This window comes from Myotis yumanensis, unplaced genomic scaffold (genome assembly GCF_028538775.1).
Source record: "Myotis yumanensis isolate MYYU_CA2020_CCGP unplaced genomic scaffold, mMyoYum1.0.hap1 SCAF_19, whole genome shotgun sequence".
Lineage (NCBI taxonomy): Eukaryota > Metazoa > Chordata > Mammalia > Chiroptera > Vespertilionidae > Myotis > Myotis yumanensis.
The window spans coordinates 21,762,606-21,778,563 of NW_027223770.1; the positions used below are offsets into that span (position 1 = coordinate 21,762,606).

General features: G+C 40.4%; 1 protein-coding gene across 1 annotated transcript in view; it reads left to right on the top strand.

The window, feature by feature from the left end:
- The window catches only part of CORO1C (coronin 1C), a 60,997-nt gene that overhangs the window by 40,344 nt on the left and 4,695 nt on the right, over positions 1 to 15,958 (top strand). The window contains exons 3-8 of the mRNA XM_070400184.1: positions 1,112 to 1,234; positions 8,094 to 8,223; positions 11,205 to 11,386; positions 12,141 to 12,260; positions 13,389 to 13,493; positions 15,354 to 15,499. Of these exons, the coding sequence (XP_070256285.1) occupies positions 1,112 to 1,234; positions 8,094 to 8,223; positions 11,205 to 11,386; positions 12,141 to 12,260; positions 13,389 to 13,493; positions 15,354 to 15,499 (806 nt within the window). The remainder of the gene's footprint in view (positions 1 to 1,111; positions 1,235 to 8,093; positions 8,224 to 11,204; positions 11,387 to 12,140; positions 12,261 to 13,388; positions 13,494 to 15,353; positions 15,500 to 15,958) is intronic.

Here is a 15,958-nt window from a genome sequence, read left to right on the forward strand (position 1 = left end):
AAATTTTTTAGATGCATTGGAGATTTTTGGTTTATATTTTTTTGTTTTTAATTGTATTGGATTGTACTCAGAACATGCTCTACAGGATATTGATTCCCTGGTATTTTTTGAGATTTGCTTTGTGGTGTCCTAATACTGCCAAGAAGCCTGCCCCAGTCCCCAGTGTTGTGATGTCTTGCCATAACAAGAGCAGCAGCAACAACAAAAGGGTTCAGTTTTGTGTGGCAGTGATTCCTTTTTGTTCACCAGCTGTTAAAGCTTGTAAGAACCTCAGCATGGACTAACGTTAACTTGTTTGAAAAAGGAAGTAGCTTTTGAACACCTGTTGTTACAGCATCATTTGTTCTGGTTAATACAAAAATGGTCTAAGCCAGGTTGGCTTGTTTGATTCAAATGTATACCATGAGCAAATTGTGACGGTTACTTATGACCAACATTAAAAACTGTATTTTTTAACCAATGGACATGGACACTGGGGCAGTGGGGGCTTGTCCTGAAGGGAGGGAGTGGCGGAGAGGGGGTCAATGGGGGGAAAGGAGACATATGTAATACTTTAAATAAAAAAGCCTGTATTCTTAATGAGATGTAGAACTGGATAATGGATAAGATCTAAGCTTATGTTAATTTAATTACATTGTTCGGCTGGCATTTCTGATTGAAGACGGGTGAGAGATAGTAAAATGTAGTATGTCCTTGAGCCCCTAAGCAATAGCTAAAACGTTTATTTTTATTAACTAATGTTGCTTGCTAATTTTATTGCCTTAACTTTGCTGTTCATTTCCAATACTTTAATTTGTATATTCAAGAATATTAACTTATTATATTAAAAGTTATATTTTGCATTTTAAGTAATATCAAGTTTTTTTTTAGTAGAAACACATGTATAATTTGGCTATCATAGAAAAACACTTTGGCTTTAAAAGACTTTTGTATTCTCTTTTGCTATATCTATTAATGCAGTTGATTAAACTCTTTATAGTACTAGAAATTTTGATCTTTAATAGACCATTGAGAGTTTTGGGTGGAGGTGATAAAGGAGAAATGGGTCTGAGAAAACACAAACTCTGTGGCGTTGACATTACCTAATAAATTTGCTTCTCTCTCCTTTCAGACTGGTCGAATTGACAAATCCTACCCTACAGTATGTGGCCACACAGGACCAGTGCTTGACATAGATTGGTGCCCACATAATGATCAGGTCATTGCCAGCGGTTCAGAGGACTGCACGGTTATGGTAAGCTCCCAGGGTGTGCCGTAAGATTCACCGACTGCTTGCAAAAGCTGTGTGTGTGTGTGTGTGTGTGTTTCGATGCTTGAAAAGCACAAAATCATAGCAGTTTTGATTGTCCATTGTATTATATAGGATTTAGTGACATTAAAGTTTAATGACAGATAAGGCTTTTACAAGAGGTTGTACTATGTTATCTTTTTTCTTCTTTTGTATGAGTGTGTGTTTGTACGTGGTTATTGACAGTTCTGTGGGAAGATTTTAGAGAAACTGAAATGAGTTTCCAATAATTCTGTGAATGCCATTGGACCACACGACCTCTCTTCTCTCCCCAAAAAGAGAGAAAAAACTGTTACTAAGAATTGTACATTACAGTGAAATAAGATCCCAAAGGTTATACAAATAAAAAGGGGGTATGGAACAGATACTGAGAGGTAGTAAAGAGTTTTTGCAAGTGTTTCTTTCTAAGCTAACATCAGACGGTGTGTTCTGTCTCGTGGACCCTGGTTAAGAAAGCCCTTTTTGTGCAGCAGTGAAAACATTTTGAAAGATTTTTAAAGTAAGTTCTATATATTTCCTCATTTGGATTCCAAAAGTAGATTACATATGAAATAAGGCTTTGAGGTACTTTTTTAAAATATTGATTTGAGAGAGAGAGGGAAGGAGAGAAATATCAACTGGTTGCCTCCCGAACACACCCCAACCACCAGGGAGCAAACCCAAAACTTAGGTATGTACCCTGACTAGGAATTGAACCAGCAACCCTTTGGTGCACGGGATGACGCTCCAACCAACTGAGCCACCTGGCCAGGGCTGGTGTACTTTTAATATAAAGCTTCTTGTTCTTGATTATGATCTTAAGATCGTAATTGGTTTGGATCAATTTTTAATCTTAGCCCAAAAGGTTAGACATAGTACAGAAGGGAAGTAATGAAGTAAGTACTGAAACAGGTGAGTGTAGTAACTGATCAAGTTGCAAGCAGTCTCAGATTCATCACGTAGGGAGCTGAGAGAACCCCTACTGTTACTTCCCTCTCCATTTTCTGTGGACTGAACCATACTTAGTAACATTGTTTGGAAGCCTTTATTAATTAAAATTATTTTACATAAACACACGTTAAGTCCAGAACTGTGACATTTAAACATTTACTCATTTTTACTCATGGACTTTTGGCTGAGGATAACTCCTGCGATCTCATAATTTTGGCAGCCAAAGCATATTAAAGAAATATGCTGCTGTTAAAAGGAATTGTTCCTTTTAATGTGCCCTGCTAAGTTGATCATTTTAATGGCCACAGACATTTTGCTGAGGGGAGAAGAACAGTATTTCGACCTAACGCCAAAATCTTAAATTGACTGCAAGTCTTAACCTCTCTTGATCCACCTCTTTTTGTCGTCAGCATTATCAGTCATGTTGTCCCTTAAAAAAAAAACTTTTGTATTATGAAACACACTAAAGTTGAATGAATTCAGTTACGTGAATTAAGTGATTTATTACAAAGGGAATACCCACTTGTTTTTGATAGCTCCCTTACTATTTGGTGTGTTAAGGTGTTCCAGCTCATCGTGGACATCCTTTGAAATACCTCAAATCAGCTATTTCTCTCAGAAGTTCTGATTTCTTTTAATAGAAAATGGTATTTCTAGGTCACAATCTGGGTGCTAGGGATGCTGATTGTTACCATGGTGATTATTGTTTTTAAGACTTTGCTATTGTAATAACTATGAATGATGTCAGGTGAGTACTAGACTTACTAGACTTACTGGGAGGAGGAAGAACCTCATAAGTTATATAAAATATCTACTACCGTATGCTGTAGACATGAAACTAATATTGAATGTCAACTGTAATTAAAAAATTAAAAAAAGATTGTAGTAAATGGAGCTAGAATATACATATATATTTAAAGATGTGGTAACTTTTGACTTCATCTTAATATTTCTAGTTCAAATTCAGGGCTATAGAGTTTTTAATCTAACCTCTTTAATATTTCATTTCTATATCCTTTCTTCCACACTGAGAATTCGGGTTCTCAAGGATTCAAAGGATGAATTAAAATATCCTGATCTATCTCATTTGCTTTTTCACAGTATATATACGGTAATCTCAGATGCATTTAAGGTACTGCTTTCAATGGACTACTATTTGAAGTGATATTTTATACCAGCAAATGCAATTTTACAAACCTTCCTCCTAGAAACTATACTTCACTCCTAGGTTTTCCATATTTTTGGTACTGTTGAGTTTTTTCCTCCAGCAATAGCTTCTTATAGAGAGTTTTAGAGAATATGGCTACTGGTGTTATACTTGGGAAAATTTTAGCTCCACGAAAAGAATGATGCTTTAAATAATACAAAGAGCAGCCAAATTAAGTTTTGTGAATGGTGTTGATTTGACATTGTCCCTTATCTGCAGGGTAGTAATCAAACACAAATTTTAAAGACGGCTAATTCAGCAAGGTTGCATGATTGTTTCTGGGAGAGAGAAAGTTTGAAGGCAGAGTAGGTGTCTTATTTGTCTCCAACTAGATGTTCTGAACAGTCCCAAATGATTACATTTAAATGAATACTTTTCCATTCTCCCAAATCAGTCTCACACTTCTGTGGAAATCAACAAAAACAAACCCCCTATTTTATACATTTTTGCTTCTGCTGTAAATTTTCCTAATGCAGTTTTTGTCTTGAAATAAAAATGGAAGTGATGCTGTAGTTGGTGATGAGAGCGTGTTCCTCAGGATTCCTGTCCCTCTGTCCTTCACCGGGGCTTCCTCTCATTTCCTTTTTGTACAGATTACATCTGGGCAGTTTGCCAGTCGATATTACAGCCTTGGCAAATCAGAACCCAGCTCTCAGTTCTTGATTTTCCCAAAGCTAATGTTGTTCTCAATGTCATGGTTCATTTATGAATGTCATGACTCTGTGCCTCCTACCCCGTGGGGTTAGTGGATCTGTAGGGGATTGTGCTGCTCTGCAGCTGCTACAGAATCTGTAACCTCTTCCTGTCTCTTAAGATTATTTATTTCCTTCATTTTCCCTTTGGAATTGGTTTCCTTAGCTTTTAAAAAATATAGCCTTTGGGGAAATAGCCTTTTTTATGGCTGTAACTCTAGTGCCTAGCCCAGTAGCAAGTTCATGATGGGTGTAAAGTAGGGAAGCAGTGTCTGGAAGCACTTTGTGTGTATGCTCTAAATGTGCACTGTGTTTGCTTGAGAAATAAAACCTTCAAACAAATTGCACTTTAAAATTACTGCTTGAGAGAAGCCTAAGTGTCTTAATTTTCCTTGTTTCTTGTTGGGAATATTTTCTTGAGCTGGCATTCTTCCATATCCAGAGTTTCACATGTGAAAAGGATGCCGGTGATACAATAGTTCCCGAACATGTGCTTCAAGTTGTTTTTTTCCAGAACCACGATGGGTTTTCACTGGTTGATTCACTTTTTCATCTGGAAGCCTTGGGACTGATTGCGTTTTTCCCTTTCTTTCAAAACAAAACAAGACATTGCCATAGTAATGTGTTATCCAAATACAAAGTTTCAGGAACACATTATTGTTTAAAAACAAAAACAAAAATATCAAGTGGCGGGGGATAAAGCTGATAACCCTGCTGGGCTGAGGGTTTTTCCTCTCCACTCACTGCATATCTTTGAAAAAGCTGGTGGGTAGTAGAACCTGTGTCCACAGAGCAGAGGAAAGCTAATGGACCTGCCTAGAGCTCAGCTGCCCTCATCTGTGCTGACTGGCCTAGGTGTGAACTAGAGCCTTCATGCATGAGATATTTTGGATGTAAATTAGACTGTTGGGTATAGTGCTCAATTAACTTGAAGATAAGACTCATTCCAAGAAACTATGATGGTCAGACTTAACAATACATGGCGGTCATCGTAACAGCAAGAAAAAGAATCATAAACATATAGTAGGGACTTTTTCTTACCAAGTGCTGTTTTTAAGCCTTTAAGTGCCTGATTATAGTGAATCATTATACCAGCAAAGTAAGGCAGGAATAACTCCCATTTTACAACTTAGGAAACACCGGCCCTGCACAACAGTTTTGTCAAAGGTCACCCTATTGTGTATTTCGCATTAAGGTAGTGCTTGGGTGTACAAAATGTTTTAGTCCATTTGACCTTTCCAGTAACCCCTGAGGAAGCAGAGCTGATGCTGTCTCCAGTATCAAACAAGGAAATTGAGGCTCCACGAAGTGAAGTCTCTTTTTAATGCCAGTGTGGCCAGTTAGCATCCCATCTGTGACGTCCAGGCCAGTGCCCTTTCTTCCACTCCAGGCTGCGTCCCGTTGGCACACAAGAATACTAAGCATGTACCCAGTGGCACTTCCGCTCTTTGTTGTCCTGCTGCTGCAGAAGGCATGATCCCTTCAGCCCAAACTGGAAGGCCCAGGCCCGGAAGCAGCAGACAGTCCTAAAAAGGGCAGAGAGCCCATAATGACAGGCCTATGAGTAGGGCCAGTGGGCACCAACCAAGGGGTGTGTACGCTTTGTGTGGAAAGACTTACAGCTCTGCCGGCTCTTTTCCACAGTCCACAATGGAGAACAGCACCACCTTTATTTACCAGCAGAGGCAAGAGTTCCGTCGTCTTTTTCATTTAGTTTTACAGGCTTTTCCAGTCACTTTCTCCTCCCGCTGTAAAGCCTCGTGTCTGTGCTGTCTTTGTTACTCTGACCTTTTTCCTGTCAGCCACTCAGCCAGCCTCCTGGGGCATTCACTTTTTAGAAGAGTGCTATATGCATCTGTGTTTTTTATTTTGAAACTGGATACTTGATTTCCTTCCTTCCTTCTTTCCTTCTTCCTCCTGTCACTTCACTCCTTTCATCCTCACAGGTCATCTCCCTAGGAAGCCTTCTTGGATATACCACACTCGAACAGCAAGAAGGCGACCTCATGACATTTGTATTTTCATTCAGCACTTAGCTTATGCCAGCATACCCTTGGTCACATACACTTTGCGATTTCCTTGTAATAACAGTAGTTACTATCTATCCAGAGCCTGCCTTAATGCCAGGCATTATTCTAAACGCTTTAGATTTATATTCCCACATTGGTCCTCAAAACAACCAAGGGAGGGCAGGTTTATTATTAGTCCCATCTTATAGGTGAGGAGACTTAAGGCCCAGACAGGTTGGTGAATGTTCCCAAGGTCATACAGCTGATACATAGCCAAATCAGGGATTGGACAGTTTGTTGTTCTTAAGAACATGTTCAGGAGCCCATGTTCTTAGCTACTGCATTCTACTGTCTCTACATTTGGAGGGCACTGGTTGTATGCCAGGCACTGTTCTAAGGACCTTATTAACTCATTTAATCCTCACAGCAGTCCTAGGAAGTATAGGTACTGATGTTGCTTCTGTGCACAGTGACGCTGAGTTGTTTGCCCAGGACCCTCACGGTAAGTGGCCCAAACAGGATTTGAACAAGGATCTGTTTGGCTCCAGAGCACGGGCTCCAACCCTCTACATCAGGGGACCTCAAACTTTTTAAACAGGGGGCCAGTTCACTGTCCCTCAGACCGTTGGAGGGCCGGACTATAGTTTTTAAAAAAAACTATGAACAAATTCCTATGCACACTGCACATATCTTATTTTGAAGTAAAAAAACAAAACGGGAACAAATACGATATTTGTATTTGCATGTGGCCCGCGGGCCATAGTTTGAGGACCCCTGCCTACATCATATGCCTTGTCTTTGCTGACTTTGGCTTTCAGTCTTATAGAAGTCTCTACTTTTCTCAATCTTTCCCCCCTGCCTGGTAATGGGCTGCCTCATAGTGGCTGCTCAAGAAATGTGTTGCCCACCTCACTCAGCTCCCTCCCCTGCCTAGCCCTCCCCACACTATTGTCTGTGTCCATGGCTGTGCATATATGTTCTTTAGCTAATCTCTTCACCTTCCTTTATCTAGCCCCCCAATCCCCTCCCTCTGACATTTGTCATTCTATTTCATGTGTCCATGCTTCTGGTTCTATTTTGTTCATCGGTTTATTTTGTTCATTATATTCCACATACTAGTGAGAACTTACAGTATTTTGTCTTTCTCTGACTGATTTATTTTGTCGAGGTCTATACATGCTGTCACAAAGGGTAAAAGTTCCTTCTAGTGAGAAAAAAGGAAATGTGTTGCATGAATCTTTTGTTAAAGGTAGTAAAATGGGTTAGGTGCCTGTATTAAACACATAAACCTAGTTGAAGGAACCATTGAATCTGCCAGAAGTAACATATAGAAGGAACAGAGTTTCCTTATTTTAAAAATTTTATATTAAATGTTTTGCTTCATCATTAAAATTTCCCCACCATCCAAGGAGAAGATGGTGCAGAGGCTAGAGAAAGGGCAAGATGAAGTTCCATGATGAGCTCTGCTTCCGCCTTAATATTTAAGCTGGAAATGCTGATTATCACCAAAGCCTCCCGTCACTCTGCTTCATTAGGGACTAGGGAAACACACTATTTCATCATGTTCTGTCAGGCACAGAGGTTTTGCAATCCTTGCAAGAAAACCCAGCAACCCATGGTTATGGTGCCATCTGGAGATGGCAGATGGTATTACTACTTTCAGTTCTAAGCCTAGGTCAGGATACATCTTGCAGAATGCATTTCCTGTTGAGTCACTAAAGTCCCATTTCATTTGTTTCCCTTGCTGACTTCATGCTTTGATCAAATTAGTAGTCATTTTCTGTTCGTTCTGATGACCTTTAATATCTTGTTACATTTTAAAAACAACTGTACATAGTCATTTCATATTATTCTGCATTTTATCCAAAGACCATTGTATGTTCTGTTTATGCAGAACAAGTCTTCAAACCAGATGATCACAGGAAATGTGATATTGAAAGATGGGTCCTCTTTCTCTTTTCCAACAGGTGTGGCAGATTCCAGAAAATGGACTCACCCTTTCCCTGACCGAACCTGTGGTGATTTTAGAAGGCCACTCAAAGAGAGTTGGCATTGTAGCCTGGCACCCGACAGCCCGTAACGTGCTTCTTAGTGCAGGTAGGAGCTAAGCAGACCCCTTCCCCAATTGTCATCGCTTCTTGCAGCCTTTTTTGTGAAGAGGAGCAGCAGATGCCTTTAACTCTGTGCTAAACTGTTTGAAGCAGATCATTAGGAATCCATGAGGAGGCACAGAGAGCAGTGGCTCCCCGGCCCATATGTGTGCATGTGTTCAGGCTACTTTGACAGTCTGCAGAAGATACAGACTTCCTGCTTAGAAAAATGAACAGATACATACTTACTTGCCTGTAATTTCAGCAGATTCATTATTCCTGCTGGGGCCCTCCATGGACCACAGTTTTAGTTATTCTTGATGTAGTAGAAGGAACACAGATGGGAACCAGGAGCCCTAGGTTCCGGCCCTGGTGTTGCTGCCAACTTTAGAGTGATCTTGTCAGGCAAGTATCCTTCTTCCTTTTAAGGAATACTGACATTGTTCTCCTTATACAAGTAGTGCGTGTATGTTATATAGATTACATAGAAACAAAAGGAAGAGAAGAAAAATCTATAATCCCACCACCCAGAGGGAACATCATTATTACCATTTTGGTGTTTCTTTCCAGAAGATACTTCTGTGCACACACGTAAATGATTTTCAACATGAAGATGGATTCAGAAACTTGCATAGATGGTCTTTTTCACATGCTGTTAAATGTTCTTAGGATATTTTTAATGACTCCATTAATAGTCCATTGTCTGGACTATTTAAACTTCAGTTGTTTAAATCAGCCCTTTATTTTTTGATAGTGAGGTTGTTCTTGATTTTTCACTGTTAAACCACTTTCAATTTCAAGTTTTATTTACAGAAATCTATTTCTTTGTCAAAAATCTGAGATTTTTTCTTTTATAGAAGCAATAGAAAGGACAAGAGGAAGCTTTGTGGGGTGATGGGAATGTCTTATATCTTGATTGTGATGGTGGCTACACAAATATATATATACTTGTCAAAACTTCATGAGTGTATATTTTAAATAAATGTATTTGTTGCATGTAAATTATACCTTAATTCCTAAAAAAAAAAAAGTTATACTAATGTTAGTGGTAGAATTTTAAAGATCTTTCCCTTTACCAGTGCAAAGGAGGGGGCAGTTCAGTTTTTAGTGGTGATAAGGGATATTTATGGTATAATGAGTTAAATTAAAAGTTTAATGCCAGGTACCTATTGAAACCAAGGACTGCTTTTCAAAAAACACACTACATGGGATTCTCCTTTTTTAAAATCACAATTGACTATACCTGGGAACCCTTCCAGTGTTCTTACTCAGAACCTCAGTCTGATGAGGAGAGAAACCAATTTCAAAGGTGGAATTCCATTATGGGATGTCCTGCTCCTCCTCTTATCGAGGTCACACTTACGGTGTGATCAGCAGAGTGCTCCCCGTGCTCCCCTTACAAGCACAGGAGGATGGTTGGTTGCAGCGTTCTGCACATTTTAAGGTCTACTATCCATTCTCGGTGGCTGAGGTTACCTGTTTGCCTGTGATGAACAAGGCAGAGGAAGGGTCAAGGCTCCCCCACAGAGCTCTGCTCCAGCTTTTCATACTGTTGTGCACTTTTTCCCGCCCATTTCCTACTTCTCACTCTTAGGTAACTTTTAGGTGTTCTGGATCTTAGTGGCTCATTTTTCTAAAGTGCTTGCAAATTTGATTTATTGGCAAGAATTCGCTTTCAGGATGTCCATCTCTTTTCTTATTTTTCTTTATCTTTGAAATAATGTCCTGGGAGCAGCAAATGATATTCTTTTTAAAGGGTCTCAGGGACTTGGGGCAGACTCTTGAAGGAAGGATGTTGATGAGCTGTGGGCTTGTGGACAAGTCAACAGTGTGGCCTCTTTGAGGACAGTTTCGGAATCCTCATGCCTATGTGACTATACTTTGGGCTTCTCAAATCAGGCTAGTATTGACCTATTTCTCCCCCTTGAAAGATAAAGATCTGTTGTGGGCAAATAGTTAGGCCAGACCTTGCATTTCCCTTCCACTTACTGTAATTTGCTTTGCTTTAATCCAAGACCGTGTAGTACATTATCGTTGATTTGAATAGCCTGCTCTCCACCATCTTTGTTGAGTGTCCCAAACAGTTTTTTAAGCTCTTTATTTTTAGCTCCACTGGAGAAGCTGTATTTATTCTGATGCTTATTTTACTAGAAAAGGAAACTGATAGCCCAGTTAACTCTTAAAAAAACATAGGCCTTACCCTGGCCGGTGTGGCTCAGTTTGATTGGGCATCATCCCTTGCACAAAAGGTTGATGGTTTGTTTCCAGTCAGGGCACATGCCTGGGTTTTGGGCTCAATCTGTGGTAAGGGGTGATTGATGTCTCTCACTTTCTCCCTCCCTCTCCCTCCCTCTCCTATCCTCTCTCTCTAAGATCAACAAAAGAAGATATCTATCTGTCTATTTGTATATATGTGTATATGTATGTGTATATATATGAGAGAAAAAGAAACATAGGCCTTGGCTGTGTGGCTCAGTTGGTTGGAGCATCGTCCCATACACCAGAAGGTTGTGGATTTGATTCCTTGTCAGGGCACATACCTAGGTTCCAGGTTCGATCCCCATTTGGGGAGCATACGGGAGGCAACCTATCGATGTTTCTCTCTCTCTCTCTCTCTCTCTCCCTCCCTCTCCCTCTCTCCCTCTCCCCCTCCCCCTTCCTCTCTCTCAAGTCAATAAAAACATATCCTCTAATGAGGATTAAAAAACACAAACAGAAAAGATGGCATTCTATTTTTTTGTAGTTCTTAGTTTTGTTTGGTTTTTATTTGTTTCATACAAACCCAAACTTAACAAACTGTATTTTTACTTTAACACTGATTTCTTTTATACAAATTTCTTCTTTCTTTGTCACTTTCTTTGTTAAAACTACCCGTAAGTAGGGCCTCTTGTTAGCACCTTCCTTTCAATGCATGTCTTTGTAGTTTCCACAAATGTGCCGTTGTCCAGGCATTTTAATAGCTGGGGACATGGTTGTGCTTGCTCCTAGGCTGTGATAATGCCATCATCATATGGAACGTGGGGACAGGGGAAGCCCTGATAAACTTGGACGATATGCACTCGGACATGATTTACAATGTAAGCTGGAACCGGAATGGCAGTCTCATCTGCACAGCTTCCAAAGACAAGAAAGTGAGAGTAATCGATCCTAGGAAACAAGAGATTGTTGCTGTAAGTATTCTTCAGACAAAAACCCCAGTATTTGTAGCCCTTCAGTGAGTGCGAGCTGTCTGCTTTCTAAGGCGGCCACAGAGGCTGTGCTGCTGGTCAGTGGGCCTTGCTGTGTGCAGGTGCCTGTGAATCAGAAAAGGCTGGTGCAGGCTTCTGACTGTCTGCCAGTCAGTCTTCTCTTCAGAGTTGTACATTTCTAACTTTTACCCAAGGCTTATCTCTCATTTGGTAACCATTTTTCACAAAGAAACAATGTTTTTATCAGTTCACAAGAGTCCTTAAAAGTTGACAAATGTAGATGAGCTACCCCAAATAGTGAACTGCATTCTTGGCTTAGTACAAAAAATTAATTGATTCCCCACCCTGTTCCACAAATGACTATTAAAGTGTCTCACAAAGATGCAGCAGGTTATTAACCTCTTGAGAAAAGCATTTGGCGGAGTCCTCTCATGTGTCCTGTCTTTGCAGCACATGGACGTGGGTTGGCAGCGGGGCAGGTGGAGGGAATGAGGCTATTGAGTCAGGTCCTGACACTTGCTCACTTAAGCTGAGGGACCTTAACCAAATCACTTAGTGTCGCTTTGTTTCCTCCTCTGAGGAGGGGAGCTGGTTATTAATGAGACACACACGTACCAGTTAACGTGAATGGCGTGGGGGTGCGGTTGGGTTCGGTGTATGGGCCCCTATCCTCCCACCTCACCTTCCTTTCTGCAGTTTGAATGTGTGTAATGTGCCTCTGCTCTCTCTTCTGCAGGAGAAGGAGAAAGCGCACGAAGGAGCACGACCCATGAGAGCCATCTTTCTGGCTGACGGCAATGTCTTCACCACTGGTTTCAGCCGCATGAGCGAGCGGCAGCTGGCGCTCTGGAACCCGGTACGCCCTTCCCAGCCTCCCACCAGCTTACCCTGGAGCTTTCTCTCTTTTCTGAGTGGGTCTTTGGGTTGGTACATAGATTATGGGGTTCTTAGTGAGGTTTTCTGAACTCCCACTTGTCTTAAATTGGACGTGAAGTTCTCATCCTCACTAGAGACTTATTGCTAACTGTCTTTCAAAAAATGCATTTGTGATACTCCCAAGGAGTCTATGGTGACTATATTTTTCAAAAAGAATGCATGAGGAATTCAGACTTGGGAAATGAGTTCTAAACTTAGTTATATTTTTATAAAGAATATGATCTAAATCAACATAGTTATGCTTGAGAACATGCTCATAATCACAAAAGTGGAAAAAATAGAAAACTGGTCCTGGCTGGGTGGCTCAGTTGGTTGGAGCATTGTTTTGTACACCAAAAGGTGGTGGGTTCGACCCTCAGGAGGCAACTGACCAATGTTTCTCACATCGATGGTGTTCTTTCTCTCTCTTTCTCTCTCTCTCTCTTTCCCTCTCTAGTCAGTAAAAACATATCCTCAGGATTAAAAAAAAAACAACAGTAAATTATTTCTTATTAAGAAAAAAAGCTAAACTCCACATAAGGTATGATCCTAATTTGTGTGTGTACGTGTGTTGGGAGGAAATAGACCAAAATGGTCATGGATTCTGCCACACACTGGACTGTGGGATGATGGCATATGCGATGATTTTTATGTTCTTCCTTGTAACTTTTTAAAGAACATATATTTAATTTATAAGAAAAAAGTACTTTTTAAAAAGAAAAGTCACAAAGGAGAAGGGCACTTTCATCTCTGTCATATAATCACACCGATATGTGCATTAATTATGTTGTCAAATAAACATAATTTTCAGTGGGTTGGATGCCACTTGCTATCCCTATTGGTATTTACATGTATGAATTTTACATGTGCATTGTTTAAATTTCAGTATTCTAGGGAAATGGCTAACTTAATTAGGGATAAAGGAATGCATAGTAAGGTAACAAAAATTTACCCCTAAATTGTGTGTGTGTGTGTATGTGTGTGTGTGTACTTACATATGTGTGTGTGTGTGTGTGTATATATATATATATATATATATATATTTTTTTTTTTTTTTTTTCTTTTCCAGAAAAATATGCAGGAACCAATTGCTCTTCACGAAATGGACACTAGCAATGGGGTGTTGCTGCCTTTCTATGACCCTGACACCAGTATCATTTACTTATGTGGAAAGGTAAACAGTAATTTTGATGTTTAATATTAAATTTAATCCTGTGGGAGGAAAAGTTTGTCCTTCAGAGATTTAGTAGATGGCCAATGTATTGTATCATTTTAGTTGGTATGTGTGTGTGTGTTACATTATGATTTTGTTATGTGTGGGGTGAGAATGGACTGTTTGTAACTTGCCAGATGTGTGGTGTTAACCTACTGTGTTCAGTACTCTTGACTGAAGATGCCGACGGGAATCTTTGCTTGGGCACTCTGGTGAGATGAAGTACGTGCTGGTGTTTTGTTTTTCTTTTTTAAATTTTTTTTTTTGTTCTTTTTTTGTTTTAAATTGATTATTGATTCTTACATGCTGGTGTTTTGTATCACTTGGTGGTGCTGCGTGGTTGGTGATTTCAGATTTCTCATTGGTGTTTGCCACATCTCATGCTGAAGTCTACTGGAAGGTTCTAGATGGGCATTTACTGCTTATTGCTACATGCCATGAACTCTTAAGGAGAATGGTGCTTTGGGAATGTGAGCTTTTGAGGGTCTCAGGGGGTTCTTGTTCCTGGAGTTCAGTGTTAGGGCCCTGGACCGGAAAACGTGTGGCCTGATTTAAGTTTCAGGAAGTGACGGTTGCTCCAGGAAGACCCCACACTGAAATAAAAGGTCTGCCTCGTCTGCCTAGTGATCTCTGCCTAACTAAACTGGTGGTGGCTTTATTGCTATTTCATTTCAGCAGGTGGTAACCTCAGTATCTTTCTTTTCCAGTTTTTTTCCTTAGAAGTTTGTGCACATGAAATATATGAATTAATAAAAGTGGAGTGTATAGTCCCTCAAACCTGTTAGGGTACCCCTTGCTGGTAAAGGCCGGATGTTTCACTTCTTCTCGGTTCACTGAGCACACCGCAGAGCTGCTTTCCATTTGATAGGTCAGTCACTTAGAAACGAGATCTTGTCAGTTTTCTTGAAAGTCATTTTACTTCAGATGTTAACAGCTGCATCAAAACAAACACAAGGACATGTTACCCAGAGGTGGTTAACACTGGGTGGAAAATTATTTTTAGTGTGCAGAGAGCAAACCCTATGTGTCTAGCTTCTTTTCCATTGCTTTAGATTTTTATTTATATTAAATGGAAATTGTGAAGACAGAAGATTGTTAGAGTGTGATACTACCTAGCTATTTATGTCTTCGTGGGTGTGTGTCTATCTATCTATCTATCTATATAAAATATATAATGTAAAATATATATATAAAATAGTGTGAGTGTGTGTGTGTGTGTGTGTTTTCTACCAGGCAGAATTGCCTTGTTCAGGTTGGTATAAATGTGTGACCATTAGACAATTATTTGTACTTAGAGAGACTAGCAAGATTATTATAGAATTTTATACATTGCAATGAGATAGAAAACCTTGTGAAGTTCAAGGAGATCACTAAAACGAAGGTTTCTTAATTAGAAAGTCTTAGTTTTTATTATTATCTGATTGTCTGACGTTAGTGCCCTCAGGTCTCTGAACGACACTGCTGTTTGCCAATGAACAGCTAACTCAAAGCAGTAGTCACCTTCTCAGTGGTCCTTCTGGTCTTTCGTGTGTCTTTTGAAGTTGAATTGCAATGCAGTTGCTTGGCAGAGGTGTTAACAGTTTTGCCTGACTCTGTCTTGGCAGCTAGCCCTCAGTAAAGGGAATGCTAGTGTTTGATAGGTGAGGGCTTACTCTGCCGGGATGAGAAACCGTCACATGCGTTAGGCCTTTAAGAGGAAGAAAAGGCCAGCCATTGCAGCAGAGTCCTAATTAGCGCTGGGTTTACAGGGGAGAGAGATGCTCACTTAAATCGGATGTTTCAGTCAGTAGTAAACACACACTTGTCTCCCATTTCTTGTAGGGTGACAGCAGTATCCGCTATTTTGAGATCACGGATGAATCCCCGTATGTCCACTACCTCAACACATTCAGCAGCAAGGAGCCTCAGAGAGGGATGGGTTACATGCCCAAGAGGGGACTCGATGTTAACAAATGTGAGATTGCCAGGTAAAGAATCGGCATGTAAAGCATTGGAATTGTTCATACCATCTGTGTTCTGCAAGAGCAACCCAACCACATGCAATTCTGTGATGCCCGGGTCTTTCTACCCTTGTGTGCGGCCCAGGATTAGTGTCTCATTTCCTGCCCCTCCTTAGAAGCAGGGGTTTTAGAGCAGGGAGGCACCTTTCAAAATCATCTCATCTAAACAGGCCCCTCCCCATTCTTCAGAGTCTATGACTTGAAGTGTAGTGGGTACAGTGGCTTCGTCTGCGTGTGCTGGACACTTACTCGAATAGTGAAACCATCATCTCTTATATACAGGCCGAGGTTGGGGCCAGTGTCCCTGGGATGGAAATAAGGAATGGTGTTCCTGCCCTGTGGGAGGATGAGCCAGGTTCCAAAGGAGATTGTGGACCCCACGGATCCTAAACTAGGGAAGCCAAAGACCTACAGTGGGGTGTTGGG